The sequence below is a fragment of the Pelobates fuscus genome, chromosome 8, assembly GCF_036172605.1.
Source record: "Pelobates fuscus isolate aPelFus1 chromosome 8, aPelFus1.pri, whole genome shotgun sequence".
In the NCBI taxonomy this organism is placed as follows: domain Eukaryota; kingdom Metazoa; phylum Chordata; class Amphibia; order Anura; family Pelobatidae; genus Pelobates; species Pelobates fuscus.
Genome location: NC_086324.1, coordinates 43,061,066 through 43,085,252, shown reverse-complemented (window position 1 = coordinate 43,085,252; position 24,187 = coordinate 43,061,066). Strand labels below are relative to the sequence as shown.

At 40.5% G+C, this 24,187-nt stretch overlaps 1 protein-coding gene across 4 annotated transcripts in view; it reads left to right on the top strand.

The window, feature by feature from the left end:
• LOC134571480 (acetylcholine receptor subunit alpha-1-A) overlaps positions 1–24,187 on the top strand; it is a 72,980-nt gene that overhangs the window by 29,489 nt on the left and 19,304 nt on the right. Inside the window, exons 5-9 of one of the 4 annotated variants that reach the window (XM_063429757.1) lie at positions 820–1,015; positions 1,580–1,817; positions 2,139–2,362; positions 6,742–6,981; positions 8,256–8,389. The exons of 1 other annotated variant lie outside the window; for it this stretch is intronic. In XM_063429757.1, coding sequence (XP_063285827.1) covers positions 820–1,015; positions 1,580–1,817; positions 2,139–2,362; positions 6,742–6,981; positions 8,256–8,387 — 1,030 coding nt within the window. In that variant the 3' untranslated portion in view covers positions 8,388–8,389. Of the gene's footprint in view, positions 1–819; positions 1,016–1,579; positions 1,818–2,138; positions 2,363–6,741; positions 6,982–8,255; positions 8,390–21,363; positions 21,448–24,187 lie in introns of those variants that run through there. 2 more of the 4 variants (XM_063429755.1, XM_063429756.1) reach the window with 2 other exon arrangements.

The following is a 24,187-nucleotide window of genomic DNA, read 5'->3' as shown; positions in this document are numbered from 1 at the left end:
TCTAGTGCAATTACTTGGTTCGGTGTTGCTTCGTCTCTGGTGGGCTGTGTGTGGTCAGAGCCAGTCTGAGGAGGCGGGGAGGAAGTGGGGGGAGAAGGATAGGGAGGGGGTGAATGGGTTTAAGGTAAGCATGGTAAGGAATGGCGGGGTGGTGGTGGGCTAGGGGGAGGTCCGGGTCCCGGTCCCGCCCCAGCTCTCCCCGTCCCCGGTCCGGAGTCGGCGGTCGGGGCGGAGGCCAGCCATCTTAGCCAGTGGTACCAGGTGTCGTGATATCTCTGTATACGTCCCGCCGCCGAGAGGACAAGCTCCTCAATACATCTGATGTCCTCCACAGTGCAGAGAGATTTAGATAGATTGAGGAACTGGGCACTCAAATGGCAGATAAAATTTAATGTAGAAAAATGCAACGTTATGCACTTCGGGGTAAAGCAACTTACACCCTAAATAGTAGTGAATTAGGGATAAAAACACACGAGAAGGATTTGGGAATTGTTATAGGCAACAAACTAGGCAACAATGTGCAATGCAATTTGGCAGTTGCTAAGGCCAGTAAGGCATTGGCATGTATAAAAAGGGCATTCATTCTCAGGATTAAAATATAATTTTGCCTCTTTATAAGTTAATGGTAAGACCAAACATTGCTCATCCATGCAATCACATTGTAGGAAGTGTAGTTAAACAACACTGGTAGAACTCCCCGTTTCCCATCTTTGATAAGGCCCTGTAAAGAGCTCTATGTTTTGTGAAACTGTTAAGTGAAAATTGTACCTTCAGCAATAATTTCAAAGCTATTCAACACTATTTTTTGTTTTCCTGTAGCGGTGATGGTGACTTTAATATCGCCCCAGTAACTAAAGCCCTTCTGGATTACACTGGAAAAATTACATGGACACCTCCGGCCATTTTCAAAAGCTACTGTGAAATGATAGTCACACATTTCCCATTTGACCAGCAGAACTGCAGCATGAAACTCGGCACATGGACCTATGATGGCGCATTAGTGGTTATAAACCCGGTGAGTAATGTTTGGAATGATTCATGAACAAATTCCATAAATTTGCAGGAAGGGGTAAAGGAGGTCACCTCGTCAAGCTATAACTGCTACAACCACAGTTGACAATACTCCACTCCACTAGTGTAAAGTTGTAAAAGTGATTGCCATGGAAACCAATTAAATGTTCCTGTGATTGCTACACTTTTGGAACATAATTTTATACGTAATTTCCCATGTGTTGTAGAAACGATCAAGCTCTATCAACCATATTCCATGTCATTTATGATCTACCCTTTTTTAGTTGCTGGGTTGCGGTTAGGTAACTGCTTTATAAGCAGGAGATGAAGCAAGGTTACTCTCACACCTCACAGAGCCTCCAATGATGTTAGGAAGAAGGTATCATAATGGACATCATGTCCATTACAATAAAACTCAACAACTAATTTATACTAGTGACATGATGCAAGTGTTGAGTTCTACAAGTTGGATCGATTAATGTGGCTGCTTATAAGGAGAAACCAAAGAAAAACCTCATGGCAACACTAATAAATTCTAAAAAAGATATATATGAATTTTACATTGCAGGAGAGCGACCGTCCGGATCTGAGCAGCTTCATGGAGAGCGGAGAATGGCAGATGAAGGACTATCGTTGCTGGAAACACTGGGTTTATTATGATTGTTGTCCTGACAAACCTTATCTGGATATCACGTATCACTTCCTCTTACAACGTCTCCCGCTTTATTTCATTGTCAATGTTATCATACCATGTCTGCTTTTCTCATTTCTAACTGGATTGGTGTTTTATCTGCCCACTGACTCAGGTACAAAGTTTCTGGATGCGATATGTGACTCTGTATGACAAAACTGAACAAAAATATATTAAGCTGAAAGTCTCAATAATTTGAGCACCTTCTGTTACTTTTCATTACGAGATATTTTGTGTGATGTATAAACCTATATAAAAGTGATGGCCTTGCTGTGTCCACACTGGAAGGAGACCTGGGCAGCAAAAAGATTTGTCTGTAAAAAAGTTGTCGTACTCAGGTTTCATGCAAATTCACAGATTGTTTTGCTAACTATATTTTAGTACTTCAAGTGTACATAAACTTTGAATTTTTTTTTTTGTGTTTCCAAATTGTTAGGCGAGAAAATAACACTCAGCGTTTCTGTCTTGCTGTCTTTGACTGTGTTTCTTTTGGTCATTGTTGAGTTGATCCCTTCCACCTCGAGTGCGGTTCCTCTAATTGGAAAGTACATGTTATTTACCATGATGTTTGTTATTGCATCAATTGTAATAACTGTTATTGTAATCAACGCCCATCATCGCTCGCCCAGTACTCATATTATGCCTCAGTGGGTAAAAAAGGTGAGTTTCGCTCCTGTACTTCAATTGGTTTTTGTTTGATTGTTTTTTTTTAGCAATATACAGTAGCATCTGAATATATTGTAGTTCAGTAGCATCCAATGGCCAGTCAGCACAATCTTCTATAAAATCCCTGTGATACTCTTAGTGTACAATATTCAAAAAGCATGTCCCTTATAATAAGAAGCCATTAGGTGGTAACTGCATCTCCTTTTATCCACGATGAATGGTTTGAGTTACAGCTGGAGCTTGCATTGTAGAGGTCAATTTTTGATCCATGATCCACTAAAGTTTAATAAATTTACAGCATCATGAATGTTTAGGGCGCCAATGTGAATTCCACAGTAGGACATTTGTACGTATCCAATTTCAAGAAGTTAACATGGTTTTAGAAGTATATCCTGACCAGGAAAATTGGGTCGGGGGGCCAGCCTTAGGGGAATGTGACATGATCTCGTAGGATGCAGACTGAAAAGAATGGCAGCAGGTGGCTTGACATTGTGTAGTGCCTCCGATACAATGCCATGAAGTAATAACTTGGTCTTCTTTTATCCACGATGCATGGTTTGAGCTACAGCTGGTGCTTGCATTGTAGCGGTCAATTATTGATCCATGACCTAATCACATAGGGCACAAACTGAGATGTATGGCAGCAAGTGGCGTGATATTGTATAATGAGACTGTGCCTCCGACACAATGTCATGTTCCCATTCTTTAAGCTCTCCGCATGACTCCTGTTTTGTGCTGTCAAGGAAGGCATGGCCATTGTACAGTTCGGCCACACTATGAGAGGTGGAGAGATGGTGAGAGACACATGGGGTGGAGAGATATGAAGAAAGGGCATAGAGGTGGGCACTCACAATGAGGACATGAAGACTATCATACAAAGGCATATGTAGAGAAAGATTCACAAGGGGCATAGATAGGGGCACGCACAAAGGTGCCATAAAAAGAGGCACACACAAGTGGGGGCATGGAGAAGGAGAGTGAAGCACAAGACATGATGGACGGACACACACTGTGACTTCTGTCACCCTAGCAGTTTTGTTAATGCATTTTGTTAATGCATTGCTTCAAGTGCTAAACTACATATACAGTCAGGGCCGGATTAACATAGGGGCTGATGGAGCTGCAGCTCCAGGCCCAGGCCCATGGAATAGGCCCATTCTAAAAAAAAAAAAATATGTTATTGAATACAAGTACGAGTTTACTATATTTAGGGAGGCAAGAGGGGGCCATGGGGGCTAAATAGTGGTTTTAACATAATAAGGTTAGAAATACATGATTGTGTTCCTTTAAGCAAGAGTATGTGAATACCAGCCTTATACATTTGTATAATTAATTAGTTATGCGTGACATCACATGATGTAAATCAAAAGGAGTGACATAAGAGAAAATTCTGTAAAATCACCAACAAACTACTCACAGTTTGATTCTGCTGTATAGATGGACTGCTCCCAGTGGGGTCTCCCTGTCTCCCAGTGTCTCAGTCTCGCAAGTCACCCAGTCTCTCAGTGTCCCTATGTATCACAGTGTCAGTGTCCTCATGTTGCCCAGTCCCCTAGTCTCCCAGTGTCTACGTGTTCTCATTTCTCCCAGTGTCCCCATGTCTCACTGTGTCCCCATGTCACTGAGAGACCCGGAGACACTGAGACACTTGGGGACACTGGGAGACATGGGGCACAGGGAGACATGGAGACACTGAGTCACTAGGGACACTGGGCGACATGGGGAAACTGGGACTAAGGGACACATGGGGACACAGACACTAGGGGATACTGGGAGACCTGGGGACACTGAGACACTTGGGGACACTGGAAAACAGGGGGGACACTGAGACACTAGGGACACTGAGACACTAGGGACACTGAGACATGGGGACACAGACACTGGGAGACTAGGGGACACTGAGAGACTAGGGGACACTGTGTCCCTAGTGTCTCCATGTCCCAATGTCTTAGTGTCTCCAGGGCCGGCGCGTCCATAAGGCGGCACAGGCGGCCGCCTTAGGGCGCACCGGCTCTGTGGGCGCAAAATTCCAGTGACCGGCAGGAGGGAAGTGCTCCCTCCTGCCTGGTCACCTCCTGTATCCCCGGAGCTGCTGGGAGGCGTGCGGCTGAAGTTGATTAGGAGGCGGCGAGGGAGCTCTGATCTCTCTGACTGGCTCCCTCGCGCGCCTTTTGCTGATGCCGCGGGAGCCGGAATATGACGTCATATTCCGGCTCCCGCGGCATCAGAAAACAACCTGCGAGGGAGCCGGTCAGAGAGATCAGAGCTCCCTCGCCGCCTCCTAATCAACTTCAGCCGCACGCCTCCCAGCAGCCTCACTGGACCACCAATGAGAGACCCACGCCAGCACTCCAGGTAGGGAGGCTGGGTGGGACATTTAAATGTAATTTATTATTGATTACTATATTAATTACTCTGTGTGTGCGCATGTGAGTGTGAGTGTGTATGTCAGTGTGTATGTGTGTGAGTGAGTGTGTGTCTGTCAGTGTGTGTGTAAGTGTGTCTATGAGTTTGTGAGTGAGTGTGTGTGTGTGTGTCTGTCAGTGTGTGTGTAAGTGTGTCTATGAGTTTGTGTGTGAGTGAGTGTGTCTGTCGGTGTGTGTGAGAGTATGTCAGTGTGTGTGTGCGCGCATGTGAGTATGTGTCTGTGAGTTTGTGTGTGTGTGAGTATGTATTTTTCTGTATGCCTGTCTGTATGTATGTATCTGTATGACGGTATGCCTCTGTATGTATGTATGTAACTGGATGTATGTTTTTCTCTGAATGTCTGTATATATGTCTCTGTATGCATGTATGTAACTGTATGCCTTTATGTCTCTGTATGTACGTATGTGTGTGTCTGTGTGTCTCTGTTTGCCTGTATGTCTTTGTATGCATGTTGCTGTATGTTTGTATGTGTCTGTATGACGGTATGCCTCTGTATGTATGTATGTGTCTGTATGACGGTATGCCTATGTATGTATGTGTCTGTATGACGGTATGCCTCTGTATGTATGTATGTGTCTGTATGACGGTATGCCTCTGTATGTATGTATGTGTCTGTATGACGGTATGCCTCTGGATGTATGTATGTGTCTGTATGCCTGTCTATATGTATGTGTCTGTATGACGTTATGTCTCTGTATGCATGCATGTATCTGTATGTGCGTATGTCTTTGTATGCCTGTAAGTATGTATATATGTGTCTGCATGCCTGTATGTCTCTGTATGTATGTTTCTTTATGCCTGTATGTCTGTATGTATGTGCCTGAATGTCTTTGTATGTATGTTTCTGTATGTATGTGTCTGTATGACGGTATGCCTCTGTATGCATGTATGTCTTTATATGCCTGCATGTCTCTGTATGCATGTATGTCTCTGCTTGTATGTCTCTGACTGTATGTGTCTGGATGTCTCTGAATGATTATTGCTGTCTTTGTATGACAGTGTACCTGTATGACTTTGACTGTGTGACTGAAAAATTATGCCTGTGTGCCTGTGGCTTGGGAGGAAAGACACACAGGTGAAGATGAATTTATTTTTTTTTAATGAGGGTTGGGGGCACCAAAATGCATCTTCGCCTGTGTAACTAAAAATCCTAGCACCGGCCCTGAGTGTCTCCCAATGTCTCTATGTCTCAGTGTCCCCATGTGTCTCAGTGTCCCTAGTGTCTCAGTGTCCCCCTGTTTTCCAGTGTCCCCAAGTGTCTCAGTGTCCCCAGGACTCCCAGTATCCCCTAGTGTCTGTGTCCCCATGTGTCCCTTAGTGACTGTGTCCCCTAATGTCTGTGTCCCCATGTGTCCCATAGTTTCTCAGTTTCCCCTAGTGTCTTAGTGTCCCCATATCTCCCTGCTGCCTTACCCCCCACCCCTTACCTGAGCTGTAGAGCTGTTGTGTGAACTCTCTGTGCTGTGTAGCTGCTCCCCCACGGGTCAGTGAGTAGAGAGAGGCGGGGAGGGATATGCTGTTACTTCCTGACCCTGCCTCTCTCCATACACAGTGCTGGGATATACCGGTGCTGGTATTGCAGAGTAATTTCCGTTTATACAGAGAAAAATACCTGCATTTGTATTGCCGGTATTACTGCAATACTGGCACTGGCCAGGCAGCCTCAAATACCAGCTGTGCCAGTAAAATACCAGTCAGGTGGAAAACCTAAGAGTAGTGTGTGAAAAAAATAAAAAAAATAAAAATTGTAAATACATTTTTGTATTTTTTTTTAAATGGGCCTATTCCATGGGCCTGGGCCTGGAGCTGCAGCTCCATCAGCCCCTAAGTTAATCCGGCTCTGCTCATCCTGCGGTTTTAACCAGTTGGAGATAGAATCCTGCCAAATTTTATAAATGAATATACACAGGATTCTGAATGTTTATTAAATCACTCTTTTGATATAGGTTTTTATGGAGACCATCCCAAACATCATGTTCTTTTCTACAATGAAACGGCCTTCAGAACAAAAACAAAGGAAGAACATTTTTACTGAAGACATGGATATATCAGATATTTCAGGAAAGCTCGGACCTGCAGAAGTGGCTCACCAATCTCCAGTATTAAAGAGCCCAGATGTGAAGAATGCAATCGATGGAGTGAAGTACATAGCAGAGACCATGAATGCAGACAAGGAATCCAATAAGGTACAAATACAAACCTCTAGAATAAATAGGTGTCACGTACAAAGCTGGCCACATTTCTCAACTAATTAATATAACATTTTTAAACCAACTAATTTTTGCCCAACTTGTTAAAAAATAAAATAAAGCAAAAGCGTGCATTGATAAGGTTTGAAAAAGTACACATAAACACGTAATCACTCCTTTAATTAGCAGTAGTAATTTAATAACAAATAGGTAGTTTTGAGAAAAGTTTGTAACTGTGCAAATATATTCACAACAATTTTTTGGCACATGAGGTAAATTGTGTAGGTTGCTGGCCCTATATCTTAACCCCTTAAGGACCAAACTTCTGGAATAAAAGGGAATCATGACATGTCACACATGTCATGTGTCCTTAAGGGGTTAAAGAGACAATACGGACTCCTGAAGAAACTTATCTTGTTGAATGCTTTATGTGTGAAGAGTGTGTACTCTTTTTTTTCATTTTATATAAAGTGCATATTGCATTAGAAATTGGCACATTTATAAATTAACCCTGTTACACACCCCAGCTTTTAAGATTCCGTTACTTCCTGGTTGTTTAGTTCAGTGAAGCCAAACTCAAGAGACAGTAATTGTCCAGGGCACCTGCCTTGCAAAAATTTCTCATTGAGCTGCATTGGGAAGTCTGTGATTGGACAGTCACAGAAAGCCTGGGCGGGGTTAGAAGAGGAGGGCTTTCAAAGGCTGCAGACAAGAGATATGCACCATTTAAAAAAAAAATAATATTTATTTTTGGTAAGTTGTTGTGGTACATAATACATACTGTAATAACACTACCCAATACATGCATCAGTAACATAGGTACGAGCATGCTCTGTTTTACATTAGTAGGTTACTTTGCCTCTGTGGGAGGTTGCTCGCTTACTGATGACTTCAGGTTTAGATCTACACCATTTTAACCCCTTAAGGACACATGACATGTCTGACACGTCATGATTCCCTTTTATTCCAGAAGTTTGGTCCTTAAGGGGTTAAAGATGTTTTTAGATTTACTCCCAATGGAAAAAAAATGTAGGCAGTGGATTGTCCCATTAAGTACAGGAATATGTTACATAAAATATAATACAAATGACAAACTTTATTTTTTAACAAATGAACTGTATTACGTACAGTTTCAATACTTTGGGTAACAGACCTACTTATGGCCAAGAAAGCAGCCGTTTTAGAGGTCTTCAAAAATGATCCCTCATTCAGTATTTTCCGAAGTACCATATGTTATAGAAATATAACTTCTCTCTTATGTTTGATTTTAGGGTTCCGAAGAATGGAGGTTTACTGCCATGGTTCTGGATCACATCCTGCTTTTGGTATTCATGATAGTTTGTATAATTGGAACAGCGGCTGTGTTTGCTGGTCGTCTCATTGAGTTACACATGCAGGGTTAAAGTAAAACTGAACATAATAATAATAAAAAAAACATTGACAGAATTATCAATTCTTTATCATCAATTGCAATCAACATTGGATATAGACAAAAGAGTGTGTGATAGTGGATTGCTTATGTCCATGATAGTTTGTAGAATTGGAACAGCAGCTGCGTTTGCTGGTCGTCTCATTGAATTACACAGGCAGGGTTGAAGTAAAACATTGATTTTCACTAATCGCAATCACCATCAACAATTGTTGCCTTAACGACCATCACCAGCGTGACAAGGTGGTAAGAAACTGGATTCTGAGGACATTAGAAAGTGCACTCATGACCTGTTATATCACCAGGTTGCATTATTTGGTTACTAGTATATTGTTTTTGTTATGCTGTAACTCTGAACATTGTCTTCAAATACCTATTTAACCCTAATCTATCTATGTATCCATCTAATCTGCCTCTCTCTCTCTCTCTCTCTCCCCATCTTTTTAACCTTGATGTAGCTCAAGACGTTAAGAATGTTTGGTGCATATTATTGTATCTTGACATTAAATTGAACTTGACAGTAATAAATATTGCCTTACTGTTTAAAATAGTCTTCCTCTATCTTACAAACCTAGTATAAAGTTATATATGGACCATTCAATGGGAACTCATCAAGCGTCTCAATAAAAAGTATGAAGTTGAATAAACCTAAATTCTCCTTGATGAAGAATTGGATTTGCATCATATATGATGTTCCTGGATAGAATACGTATCAAAATGTAATTTACAAATGACAAAATAAACAAAAAAATTCCAAGAAAAGAAAAAGATAAATCATATATATTTCAGGATGGTGGTATTTGTATTTCCAGCCTTATATTCTAGTTTACAAAGGTTTTGGGAGGTCTGAAGCAAATTCCAATTATTTTCACCCATCAGCCACTTCTCTTTTATTCATATTTGCATATCATCAGATGAAACGTATTTTGTTATCCATCCCATGCTTAAAAATTACTGAATCTGTTTGTGGTCTTTGCCCCAAATCCTGCATACATATATTCCTACCTGCTATCATAAAATACAAATTATACCCTTTTCAAATAGTTTTATTGAAAGATTTAACATTTTACAATAAAATTAACAATCAATATGAGATAAGTCAAATATTAATACAACAAACAATTGTAGTATGGTTTTAATTGTATATTAAATTCTAAATTAATTAATAAAATGGTTCCATGTATCAGTTTATCTGCAAACCAAATCAGGTATGTGAGAGGCATTGTAAAGTGATGTGTATGATTTGTGGTGATCATTTTGCCCCTTTAATTTGAGACAATTAGAGCACACTTCCTGCATTGCCCTGCTTGTCGATGAAGATTTCCATTTTCTATAAAAAAGAAAAACAAAGTGACATGAGATTGTGCTTATTACATGTTGATTATTAATGAAGATGCAGAGGAAGCAAGAGATAGAGGGGTAGAGAATAATTTAACAAAAATAAATGGTACAGCAACATTATGACAAGAAGGTGACAAGGAAAGAGATCTCCTCTAAAATCAGGGTCTCTTTAACTAGAGGTAGAGTAATATCCAGAGGAGTTATTAGAAATGATCAGTACAAACACGACAGTGCAGAGGAAACAAGTAATAATTCTTGGAGGTTCACACTGGATGCTTATAATGAAAACAAGAAGCTGGGATCAGAGGCGTACCTGGGGAGGATTTGTGAATTGTGAAACTTTGCAATCAGTGCACAGACTGATTAAAGCAGCAATCCAATATAAAAATCGAATGTGTGTGTGTGAATGTATGTGTGTGTGTATATGTCAGTGTGTGAGAAGTGTGTGTGCATATGAATGTAAATGTGTGTTTATATGAAAGTGAGTGTATGTGTGCGAATATCCATGTGAGTGTTTGTTGGTGAATATGCATGTGTGCAGGGCCGACGCGTCCATAAGAGAGGAGTAAGTGTAAAAATCCCAATCCTCTAACTCTGGCTGAGGACTCAAATTTTTCTAATTACTGCAACATACTTCTCGCTGTCCCTGCTTCATTAAAGCAGACAGACACACAGTAGCTTGGCAGTGATGTCGGCAGGCCTCTTCTGATGATGTCAGCAGTAGGATGTGGCATCCACTGCTCTTCCCGCAAACTCCCCAGAGGAGCTGAATGGACCTGCAGGCTCTAGCTCCTGTCCTGGTTTCCCCCCTCCCTGGCCACTGGTAAGCCTCAGAGAAGGCGGAATACACTTTTATTCTTGATATCGTTTTTTTATTAAAACTTTTTCTATTGTTGTTGGTTTGTTTGTTTGTTTTTTAAGCAGCCCTTGTCTTCCCTCTGCAGCCCCTGTACCCCCTCTTCTGCCACCGTGCCAACCTCTTCTGTCCCGGTGAAAACCTCTACAGCCCCTGTGACCCATCTACTGTATTTGTGCCTCCACCACAGCCCCAGTGCACTCTCTACTGCTCCTGTCCACCCATTCTTCTCCTGTGCCAACCTCTACAGCCCCTGTACCCCATCACAACCCATGTGCACCCACTACCTCCCCTGTGCCCCACCACAGCCTTTGCACCCCCCTCTACAGCCCCTGTCATCCCTCTACAGCTCCTGTCCCAGCCCTGTTCTACAGATCCTGTCCCCTCTATGGCCCCTGTCCCCTTTTCTACAGCACATATGCCCCCTTCTACAGTCCCTGTGTCCCCCTCTACAGCCCCTGTCCCCCTTTTACAGCTCATGTGTCCTACTCTACAGCCCCTGTCCCCTCTTCTTTTTTTTTTTAATTCTTTATTTTGGTTGTGCATTTATGACAATCACATATAAGCATTCAGTATGTCACAGCATCGTAAGCAAGCTTCAGTACAATATATTTAGAGCTGGGAGTGACATTTGAGGAACATGCACATTTTTATATTAATATTTAAACAAGCTTAAACCATTTAGTTGCGAAAAGTCCCGTTAGGTATAAATTAATGATGGGTAACACAAAATGTTAACGTAGAGCTTCTTTAAATGATAAGAATAATACGGTAGCTTAAACTCTGCGGTTAGGTACAGGGGGCACATTACAGATTGCTATGCGCATAGGGAGAGAGATTATCTGGTGAGACAGTGTTATCAAGGCATATTAGGTAGGCAGACATGGACACCGGCCAAGTGGGCGACTAAACATCAAGTTGTTAACTGATCAGGCTCATATTAGTAGTACCTTTGCTTGCCATGAGATATCTATGTGCATGAAAAGATAGTATTATCTTAACCGGCATACAAATGAAAAAAAATAAATAAAAATAAAAATAAATAAATAACATGAGGCATGTGTTACAACTTTACAGGTTGTTAACAAGTGAGAGCAGTTACATAGATTGTTAGACAAGGTAATGAAGGTGTGTGCGCTCTAGTGTACAACGGCCTCTTTGTTTGTTTTTAACATGGGATACCAAGGCTGGTTGGACTACCAATGGTGGTAGCATTACGTCTGTCTGGGTACAGAGGAGAACAGAAATTACAAGAATAGCGAAATAACATTATTGCTGTACTCCTTTTTAAGCATGTAGGTTGTAGTGTAATTATACAGGTGGTGGTGTTGGTTGGGTAACATGTGTGTGAGGGTCTCTTCAGTTCTGTGTATACAAGATGGGGTGGGGGGGAGGGTGCTTTTAGGGAGAGAGTCCCCGTTGTGCTTTTTAGTGCTGGTGTTGCTTTCGCCATGAAGTGTTGCCTTGTGTGCTATATATGCTTCCTCAGGTGTGTGATGGGTGTGGGTCTGGAAGAGGGGCCTGCTTGGATATATAGGGGGGGGGGGACAAGTGCGTGTCGGTGTGGTGTGTGTGTGTCCCTTAATCTAAGGGGATCGGGGGATTTTCAGTTAATGGTGAGTGTGTTCGTGTGGAGTGCTTCACTTTCCCAAGACTTAGTGGGCAGGTGTGTCTGGTGTACGTGTGTTCAGTTGGGTGGTGTGTGTATGCACTGCAAGAGAGTAACGGCTGGTGTCTATAACAAAAACATAACTTTAACAGAACCTAAATCAGAACTGCGAGGTTATTACTAATCCGAGGTGCTCGGACATGGGAGTCTCTCTTGGTGACTATCATTCAGGTGTTGGTTCCTGGTTTCCCTCTCGTACGTGGGACAAAGGGAACAATTTGTGCTGGGTCCCAGTTGGGCGACGTGCTCTGTGTCTCAGGGGTTGCGGGTCCCATCGAGAGTCCCAGGGCTTGGAGAAAGGCTTCAGCGTCGGTTAGTGACTGGCAGCGGGTGGTAATGCCATTTTTTTCTACTGTGAGTGTTCTTGGTTGTGTCCATCTGTACTCCAAACCTGCCTCCCGAAGACTCTGGGTGACCGGGCCAAGGGATTTCCTCCATATTAGAGTGTTCTTAGTTAGGTCCTGGTAAAAGCTTAATTGTGCCGATTCAAATTCCAACGGGGTTTTTGCTCTGGCCGCGGCCATGATGTGGCTTTTGTCAGCAATGGAGTGGCATCGGACGATCACGTCCCCGGGTGCAACTGTTGGTGCTCGCCTGGGTTTACTAATACGGAAGCAGCCTCCTAGTGTGATTTTTTTGGTTAGCGTGTGGGGTAGTAGGGTGGCGAGAAGGCGTCGAAGGTAGTGTGGTAATTCAGTAGGGTCAACCGTTTCTGGGATGCCTCTGATCTTTATATTTGCCCGGCGGTTTCGGTCATCTGCTAAGTCGAGCCGTGTTGCCATCTCTTTGTGGGCAGTTTGCAGTTGCATTACTGTGTCTCTTAGCCCCTTTACCTCTTGCTGCACATCCATGATGTCCTCCTCTGAGGCCTGCACCCGGGCAGTCACCGCTTGGACTTCAGTTTTCATTAAGTCCATCTCTGCTGATGACATTTGTTTTAACTCCTGCAGCAGGTTTTTTATGTCCAGCTTAGTGGCTGGGGTCAGATCATCTGGGTCTGTAGTCATGGTGATGGCTGTCTTTAGGTTCGCAGGTTCCCCCTGTTCTCCGCATGCAGAGTCCGAGCTGGAGCCAGGCTCATGTTCTGGCGGGGCCGCCATTTTGTGAGGTGGTGGGCGCTGCAGCAAAGCTCCTATGTCCTGGGAGTCTTTAGTTACGCTGGCCTGAGCTTTTTGGGATTTTCGGCCCATCGTTTCCCCGCCCGGCGTGTGTTGTCTGGTTTTGTGTGGGTACCAGTCTGCTTCGTCCGGGAAGCCGAGGAGGGCTGTTGCGGCTTGTGAGGCCGATAGCGTGCAGTAGGCCCCGACTCTGCGGCGTACCTTTCTGCCTGTTTGTGGGAACAGAAAGGGCATCTAAACTCTGCCTGTACCGCTGGGGTGATGGGGTACGTACCCTTGTGTGTTTGTGGTAGTTTGCCTGCAGCGGTGCCCCAGTATTTCGTGGTTTTATTTGTATTTGGCAGGAGCTCGGAAGATTTGCGTCCGTCCAGTTCAAGCGTTAGGCTCCTCCCTCCCCTGTCCCCTCTTCTAAAGCCCCTGTCTCCTTCACTACTGCCACTGTGTCCCCATCTACAGCCCCTGTCCCCCCTCTACAGTCCCTGTGCCCCCTTCTACAGCCCCTGCACCCTTTTCTGCTCCTGTGCCCTCCCTACTGCCCCAGTTTAAACCTCTATAGCCCCTGTGCCTCCTCTACTGCACCTGTGCCCTCTCTTTTGCCACTGTGCCAACCTCTGCAGCTCATGTGCCCCCTCTAGTGTCACTGTGCCAACCATTAACAGTCCCTGTGCCCCCACCACAGCCCCTGTGTCCCCTCTACAGCCCCTGCCCCCCTCTTCAGCTTCTGTCCCCCTTCTAATGGCAAGTTCCCCTTTTCTACAGTCCCTGCCACCCCCTCCCCCTTCTACAGCCCCTGTTTCCACTTCTACAGCCCATGTCCACCCGGTTTTGGTGTATAGATTATCTCCATGCAGTCTAACTGCTCAATTATCTGACATGTAGGAGTTAAATCACTTTCTTTATGCAGCCCTAGTCACATCTCCCTGCATGTGACTTACACAGCCTTCCTAAACACTTCCTGTAAAGAGAAATCTAATGTTTACACTTCATTTATTCAGACATCCCAAGTCTCCCAGTAGTTCTGTGAAACTCCCGCATATTTAATGGGGCTCCCTGACACCCGCATACCATTTGTAATATCACGGAATTTAAAGATAGCCACATGGGAGGGAGGAGGCTGGTGTCAGCACCACCACAGGCAGCATGGAGAGGCTGGAGTAAGCAGCTACATGCTCACTCCCATCAGCTTCAGCCCAGACCCCAAAAGGTAGGCTAACAGATGGCTGCAATGTATGTCAGATTGTGTGTGTGTGTGTGTGTGTGTATCTGTGTGTCAGTGTGTATCTGTGTATATGTGCCAGTGTGTGCATCTGTATGTCTGTATGTATGTGTAGGTCACAGTGTGTATCTGTGTATATATGCCAGTGTGTGTATGTGGTAATAAGGAATAGTGAGTGCGCTTACAATAAATAAAATACAGTGTTAATCACACCTAAAAAATCTGAAGGGCATATAACACATTTGATTACAATGCAATAATACCAAAGTGCTATAGTGCTTTAAGAAATTTACACAATATGTGGAGTGCCAAAGTGCATATATGTGCAGACAAGGGATATCCAATATAAATAAAAAAAAGGACTGATATACTTGCAGAGCTTCTGGAACAAATAATACACGGCTCTGTAATACAACACCTAGTGCAATATGTTTGTACAGTGCAAAATTAACAATAAATAAATAGGTATCTCACTCACAATGGTGGAGTGGTTGAAGTACCACCCCAAACTATCAGGCTCCAGGGAGGATCAGCCCCCAGTGATCGTGGGATCCACTCAGTGTAGAAAGAACGTGGGCCAATCCGGATATTTGTAAACCAAGAATTTCTTTATTACCAATGCATAAAAAGATATAAAACACCAGTCTCCTGCAACCTGCTACCGATAGTCCGAGAAAGAGAGAGAAGGTCTATAATCAGAGTGTCCTCCTCGCAGCTCAATCCTCATGGATACACGGATACACGGTGTAGGTGCAAAAACTTCCGGATTGTTCAGATGCAATGCATTTCTCCCCTCCCACGGGGCTTTTTCAAGCATAATCCACGTTCCTTGGGTCTTTCTTTATATAGGCTAACTAATTATTTAATTTGGAGCAGTCCATTGCAATTAAGTCCAGGAGTATACACATAAACTCCAAACATTATAATAAAAGGAAGGAGTGAAAGAAATAAAGGAGAAATTAAAAAACCTCAAATGCAAATATTCAATAAATATATACATATCATTCCCGCACAAATACATGGTTAACTAGATGCATCGTATAGTTATATTCACCTCATCTGTTTAACACCCAATTGTGTAACAAAAGTGCAATGTGCGGTGTACATAGAATATACCTTCTTAAAATCCATTATATATCTATCAGAAGATCTAAAAAATTATTATATAACTACATATTTAAAGCTAAAAACTACATATAGAAAATGTATAGAGAAAAATTTATAGAGAAAAATATTGTTGGTTAAAGTGCAAGGCTTATTATTCCCAATTGCAAGACACAAAATGAGAAAACAATTATTTATTGTATAATCACTTATGATGGAGATATGTATCCACAGCTTCCATCTAGATACTTAGTAGTAATTTAAGTGAATTCTCTTTTAACAAAATCAGAAACTAATTATACAATTTAGGGAAAAAGCTTTCCAAGTGGTATATCCGCTAAACAACGGATTTCTCTTTCCCCTTTTTTTCTTAAAAGTTCAAAGACTATAGAGTGATATTGTGAGGATACATAGAATTCAGTATCTTATAAGATAATTAGAAAGAGATGACAATACAATAACTTAAAATTACTAAAAAACATCCTAAAAAATTACTTTTATAAAAATGTCTATAAATGTCCAAAAATGTCTATAGAAAGCTACTATAAAAAATTAAAAAGATCGAAATCAATATTTAGGCCAGTAGGGGACATAGTATCGAGGTAATAGACCCATTTCATTTCCTCTTGGCCAATTTTTCTAATGAAGTCACCTCCCCTCCAATTAGCAGTAACCTTCTTTATGGCCATGAAGGAGAGAGCCCTAGGGTCTCCGTTATGTACTTTATTAAAATGATCGGAGACGCTATGGCTTGTTACTCTTTTACGTATATTATATATATGCTCTCTAATCCTTTTGAACAGTGGTCTTGTAGTTCTACCAATATATTGCAAATTACATGTACACTGTAAGAGATATATTACATTACTACTGTGGCATGTCATATGTTCCCTGATCTTATAGGAAGTTTTCGTGCTCTCTGATTGGAACTCAAAGAACCTACCATTCCCTACTTGTTGTGTGCTTTTGCAGCCTAAACATATCTTGCATTTATAAAAACCAGAGATTTCCCCAAATGCATTAATACTTTTTTGTTTTGGTTTGTCTTTAATGTAACTATTAACCAGAGTACTCTTGAAATTGGGAGCCCCTCTAAACGTTAAGAACGGTTTTTCAGGCAACAAGGGTCCCAAATCTTTATCTGTCTTGAGTATATTCCAATATTTATTGATAATACGTCTAACGTCTCTATGACGTGAATTATAATCAAAGACTAGTGCGTCTTGGGCTGAAATAGGTGCTTTTCCCTTATCTTTGTTAAGTAGTGTATACTGGGTCATTTCTTTAACTTCTTCCCAAGCTTTTTCTAAAATATCCTCTGGGTAGTTCTTTTCTCTGAATCTATCCAAGAGTTCTTGGGACTGTATATGAAATTTCTGATCCTCTGTACAATTACGTCTAACCCTAAGAAGCTGTCCCTTAGGGATGTTATTCAGCCAGGGTGAGTAATGTCCACTACTGTACATGACATACCCATTCGTGTCGACTTTCTTAAAGAAGGTCTCTGTTTTTAACATAGTCCCCTCAGTGTATATTTTCAAATCAAGATATTCTACACTGGTGGGGCTAATATTGGAGGTGAGATGTATACCCCAGTCATTATTATTAATAAATTTAAAAAACTCATTAAAACTGTGTTCTGTGCCTTCCCAAATAAAAAACAAATCATCGATGTAACGGCGATAGGCATGTATCTGCGACGCCCAGCTATGGTTCCCATAAATAAAAATCTCCTCCCAACTAGCCATAAAAATATTAGCATAGCTGGGCGCATAGGTACTTCCCATCGCCGTACCTCTACGCTGTAAATAAAAGGAGGCATCGAACCAGAAATAATTATTACCCAATGTCCATTTTATACAATCAATTAAAAAATTAATTTGTTCCAAAGGCAATGTATTATCCTGAATTAAAAACTGCTGAACCGCCCTGCATCCTTTTTCGTGAGGAATGCAGGTGTATAGTGAGGTGACATCACAAGTGACAAGTAAAAATTCTTTTTTCCAAGTCACCCCTCTAATTAATTGTAAAACGTCTGTGGTATCTTTTAAGAAAGAGCGTGTTTTAACCACTATGGGTTGTAAAAACCCATCTATATACTTAGACAGATTGTATGAGATGGACATAATGCCCGACACTATTGGTCTTCCTGGTGGATTCTCCAGACTCTTATGTACCTTAGGAAGTACATAGAAGACCGGAGTTCTGGGAGATCTGATATTAAGAAACTCGTATTCTTTTTTGGTCAATATACCTTGCATATGACCCTTGTCTAACAAATGGGTTAGGGTTTTCTTAAAAGTCCCCAAAGGATTATTTGATAGTTTCTCATATACATCTAGATCCCCCAGTTGTCTCTTACATTCCGCAATATATTTGGTTGTGTCCATTATTACCAAGCTACCGCCCTTGTCTGCAGGCTTGATGACAATGTTCTCATTTTCTCTTAGTCCCTTAAGTGCTTTAATCTCATCACTTGTGAGATTACTCTGTCTATTTCTAGGCTTCAACTTTCTAAAATCTCTGGTTATTGCTCTTTCAAATACCTCTATGCTTCCCTGTTTCAAATAGCTTGGATAAAAATTTGATCTATTTGAGAGCTTAGAGTGTTTAAAATCATTAGCTTCTGGTACCACAGTTCCTACATCTAATTCTCTGGTCAAAAATAATTTTTTAATGCACAGTTTCCTACTGTATTTAAGGACATCTATATGTGCCGAAAAAGCATTAAAATCCCTTGAGGGTGCAAATTTAAGTCCCTTATTTAAAAGTTGAACCTCCATATTACTTAGGGGATAAACAGAAAGGTTATTAATCCAAATAGGGATTATCGATTGTATTTCCCTTCTTTTCTTATGTTTTCCTCCTCTGCACCCTCGAAACTCACATCTCTCCGTCTTTTTATTGGGAAGTCCCTCCTCTTCGGAGATTCCTCTAAAAAATCTGAGTCCTCATTTTTGTCATCTCTACTTAAAACCTGAAATCTATTCCTATATGTAGTAATTCCAGAATCTTTTGGTCGGGCTCCTTCACGATAGTATCCATTCCTATATGTCTCAGAAGGATATGTTTTGGAATCACTGGGTCTTCTAGTGTGATGTGGTCTAGGGTCATTGGGTCTTCTGCCTTTCTTGACCACCTGCGACCATCCACTATTTCGATCAATTCTATTGTCATAAAAGTAACTCCTCTGTGGTGGGTTGTCCCTCTGATTTAATGGGGATCTGTCATCACGTTTTGGGGAGCTGGGCCTCTTTCTTGTATAATCCCTGCTCCTTTGTGGAGTTCTAGGAATTACTCTGGTGTTAGTCTCACTCCTATCATTGGAATTTTTATTAAAATTCCTCACTCTCCCTTCTTCATAGTCTTTCTTATCCCTCCTAAACTTTTTAATCTTAATCTCCTTAATATCTTTCTCTATTTTGTCTAAATTCCTGGAAGTTCTTGTGGAGAGATCTTCAAAATCCCTAGACCCTATACAGGGCTCAAGCTGTTTTTGTATCGTGTTAATCTCTCCATCAATTTTCTCTAATGACTCAGTCCTACAGTTAATGAGTATATTCATACATTCAATTGAGAAGCGCTCAAGGGCTGCATCCCAGATTGCTGTATATTTTGTATTTTCCTTCTCAAAGGTAGGTCTCTTAAAAAAACGTAAACCTCTTGGAGTAATGTTTTCATTAATATACTTCTCCATTGTGGCTATCTCCCACTTGTATTTAGTTTCTTTAACCAACAATTTTTCCAAATTTCTAAAAACAAATTCAATATCATTATCATTTTCCTCATTTCTAACCGTATGTTCACTTTCCCTATCAAAAGTGCATTTCTTTTTTCTATTCTCAAAAACAGACATGTTTACTGCAGCCTTTAACCAAACACCAGGAGAAAGCAATATATATCGACGGAAGGTTAAATGGCGCACAAGGAGGAAAATATATGTATAGCGAACATACACAATATAAATCGAAACAAATAGCTGCAACTCACTGGGAGTCCTGGTGAGATCTCCTAAGTGCTAAATAGGTAATAAGGAATAGTGAGTGCGCTTACAATAAATAAAATACAGTGTTAATCACACCTAAAAAATCTGAAGGGCATATAACACATTTGATTACAATGCAATAATACCAAAGTGCTATAGTGCTTTAAGAAATTTACACAATATGTGGAGTGCCAAAGTGCATATATGTGCAGACAAGGGATATCCAATATAAATAAAAAAAAGGACTGATATACTTGCAGAGCTTCTGGAACAAATAATACACGGCTCTGTAATACAAATAATACAACACCTAGTGCAATATGTTTGTACAGTGCAAAATTAACAATAAATAAATAGGTATCTCACTCACAATGGTGGAGTGGTTGAAGTACCACCCCAAACTATCAGGCTCCAGGGAGGATCAGCCCCCAGTGATCGTGGGATCCACTCAGTGTAGAAAGAACGTGGGCCAATCCGGATATGTGTAAACCAAGAATTTCTTTATTACCAATGCATAAAAAGATATAAAACACCAGTCTCCTGCAACCTGCTACCGATAGTCCGAGAAAGAGAGAGAAGGTCTATAATCAGAGTGTCCTCCTCGCAGCTCAATCCTCATGGATACACGGATACACGGTGTAGGTGCAAAAACTTCCGGATTGTTCAGATGCAATGCATTTCTCCCCTCCCACGGGGCTTTTTCAAGCATAATCCACGTTCCTTGGGTCTTTCTTTATATAGGCTAACTAATTATTTAATTTACACTCTACACTGAGTGGATCCCACGATCACTGGGGGCTGATCCTCCCTGGAGCCTGATAGTTTGGGGTGGTACTTCAACCACTCCACCATTGTGAGTGAGATACCTATTTATTTATTGTTAATTTTGCACTGTACAAACATATTGCACTAGGTGTTGTATTATTTGTATTACAGAGCCGTGTATTATTTGTTCCAGAAGCTCTGCAAGTATATCAGTCCTTTTTTTTTATTTATATTGGATATCCCTTGTCTGCACATATATGCACTTTGGCACTCCACATATTGTGTAAATTTCTTAACGCACTATAGCACTTTGGTATTATTGCATTGTAATCAAATGTGTTATATGCCCTTCAGATTTTTTAGGTGTGATTAACACTGTATTTTATTTATTGTAAGCGCACTCACTATTCCTTATTACCTATTTAGCACTTAGGAGATCTCACCAGGACTCCCAGTGAGTTGCAGCTATTTGTTTCGATTTATATTGTGTATGTTCGCTATACATATATTTTCCTCCTTGTGCGCCATTTAACCTTCCGTCGATATACAGTGTGTGTATGTGCCAGTGTGTTTATCTGTGTGTGTACGTGCCAGTGTGTGTATCTGAGTGTGGGGGCTTGCGTTGGGGGGACGTGTGGGGCACATGGCGTGGGGGTGCAGCCAAAAAACTGAAAAGAATGTGCCAGTTTTCTCGCCTGTAATACCTAGATATTTTTTCACATATGAAAGGATGAAATTGTAGTAAACATCATTTAATCATTAAAAATAAAAGCATGGAGCCAGGGTCAAACACTCAGCTGTCGTACAGAACAGGTGGAGACACAATAGCCACTAGTTACATTCCTGTGAGTGAGGTTTCAGATCTTCATCTGCCTGAAATATCTTTAGTGCAAACACAAAAACCACACAGCAACAGAGTTAAGAGGACACGAAGGAAATGGATTTTGCTGTCATACGTCTAATATTCCTATTGATATCAGGTATGTTTGTGAGTCTCTGTCTTGTTTAATATTTGTCTAGTATTTATCATAGTAGTTACAGAATCATTGCATCAACCTAACTTTAAATCACTTTTAATTTTGAATAATTTTTACAAATTTTAAAAATGTTATACGTTAGTTAGTGTTAAACGGAATAGCTTATACCAACAGTTCATGTAACAAATAATGTGTACGTACTTTGTATAACGTTTAAATGGGTTGTTTGTATATTATTTTCTTTCATAAATTTTAGCAATACATTATATGCCACAGCTAAACAGTATAACATATTGTGTATATAGAGGAGCATATACACACAGTAAAATGTAATAAACTTTTACAGAATATACACTAAGCAATATTATGCACTGGTGACAAATAATCACAATTGCTGTTTTTTTGTAAACTACACAAACATCCAAACGTACAAAACTTTTGAAATCCCATGAGAGCTGAATGCAGGTATAAAATCATACTGGTTAATCTATACGAAAGCTTGGTATCTGATAGCTATTTATTATAAATGTATTATACGGCTTGCCTATGTAGATAATAATTGCAGGGATCTGCACATGCAAGTTCTTTTAAATGTACCTCCTGCAGTGACAGAGATTCACAAAGTGGATCTGGAATATTTATGTTAAACATTGAATTTATATAGCCTATAGGTGGAGTTTAATAATGTCTAGTGCCTCTTTCATGTTTAATACTCGTTTGTATTGTGGGTTTGATACTGCAAAATATGTTCATATTAAAGGAATACTGTGTTAGGAATACAAAGCTGTATTTCTAACATTATAGTATCCCTCTAATCCCCCTTTCCCACCACCGGCAATTAAAGGGTTAAAAACGCAGTGGCCGTATTAATGAAGGAAATTGATAATTTCTCTAATATCTCTAATTTCAAGTTAAATGTATCAAAATCAACTGCGTTAACCATCAATTTACCACTGACACAGGTAGAAAGCCTATCCCAAAAATATAAATTTATTTGGACTGACACAAAATTTAATAATAATTAATTATTTGGGTCTTAGTTTTCCTGCTAACGCCTCCGACATAGTGGAAAGGAATGTTATGCATTTAATGAAAGATATGAATCAAAATCTACAAAAATGGAAAAACTTAGAAACTCTATGGACAGGTAGAATTAATATTATTAATTCCTATATTCTTCCAAAATGGACGTACCTGTTCTCAATGGTCCCTCTCAAAATCCCTAAGACCTGGCTATTAATGATCCAATCTAATATTAATAAATTCATCTGGAAAAATAAAAAGCCTAGAATAAGTCAAAAAAATATTTCTAAAAAACTGTCTCAGGGCGGGCTAAACTATCCAAGTATTACTAATCTTTATTATGCAAACAATATACGACATATATATATTTTACAAGAACCAAATTTATTTTCTGAACCATGGTATAATATGGAATCAGAAGCTTTACATGCTTCTAGTCTCTATTCTTATATTTGGTCAGATCCTGGGAAGCTCTCAAGGGACTTGCCCAATTGCTTAATGTCGTTGGCCCAGTCTTTGGAAATATGGGCGGAAATTAGGAAAATGCTGGGCTTAACTAACTTAATTCCTAGAACATGTAAATTGAATATACTTGAAAGTAATATAGAAGATTTATCATTGAGATATTGGCCTAACAAAGACACACTAACTTTATCGGATATAATGCAGGGTGATAATATTCTACATTTTCAACAGATGGTGGACAGCCTCCATATACCATCTAAAGAATTGTTTACTTACCTCCGTATAAAACATTATATTCAGAAACATGTTGTCCAATATTCTTTTCCTTGGGCCAAAGAGTTGCAAACTATATTTTCATTTCAAACTGTCCCCAAGATTATTTCCGTCGCTAATTCGCTTCTCAAAGGTTTAGATACCTTTCCATACAAACTGGTTAAACTATGGGAAAAAGAACTCGATTTAACGATTTTACCAAATGACTGGTTTTCGTCTCTAATTTTTGTAAATAAATATGTCCATGGTTTAAACCTGACTGAGTGCCACTTCAAGGTTCTTTATAGATGGTATTACACTCCAACTAGATTGGCCAAAATGTATACTTCTCAAGACCCCATGTGCTGGAGATGTGGCACCTACTCAGGTACATATACTCATATATGGTGGTGTTGCCCAGCACTTAAACCATTATGGGCCTGGACCTTTAACATTATATCTGAAATATCTCTGAATGAGGCATCATTTAAGGATACAAATAGAAATCCAGCCTCAGCTCTTCTTCACCTGAACTGGCCCTTTAAATCAAGTAAACATATCTGCTTAGCTATTCATTGTTTTATTGCAGCTAAAATCATCATAGCAAGACAGTGGAAATCCTCTGCCCCTTTTCAGAAGATTTCCCTAATTAATCAAGTCAAATTCCAACTAACAATGGAAAATGAAATTATTAAAAGTCAGTCAGTGATCTCAAAAAAAAAAGATTGGTATACAAATTGGTTAAAAAACTGGTACCTACTCTATGGTAACTCATAAACCCTTTAGGTGAAGGGGATATGGATGATGCAACTTTAATTGGCTAGTAGAATTTACCCCACGGTCAACAAGTTTCTAAATCTCTGCTTATTCTCAGGGATATACTTCTAACTACATTCTCACAGACTCTTGTCTAAGCGATATAAATGACTTCCTGTGTTTTTTTTTTCTCTCCTCTCTCTAATAAGGACGTTTGATTGTTATATCCTAATGAATTTAATCTTTC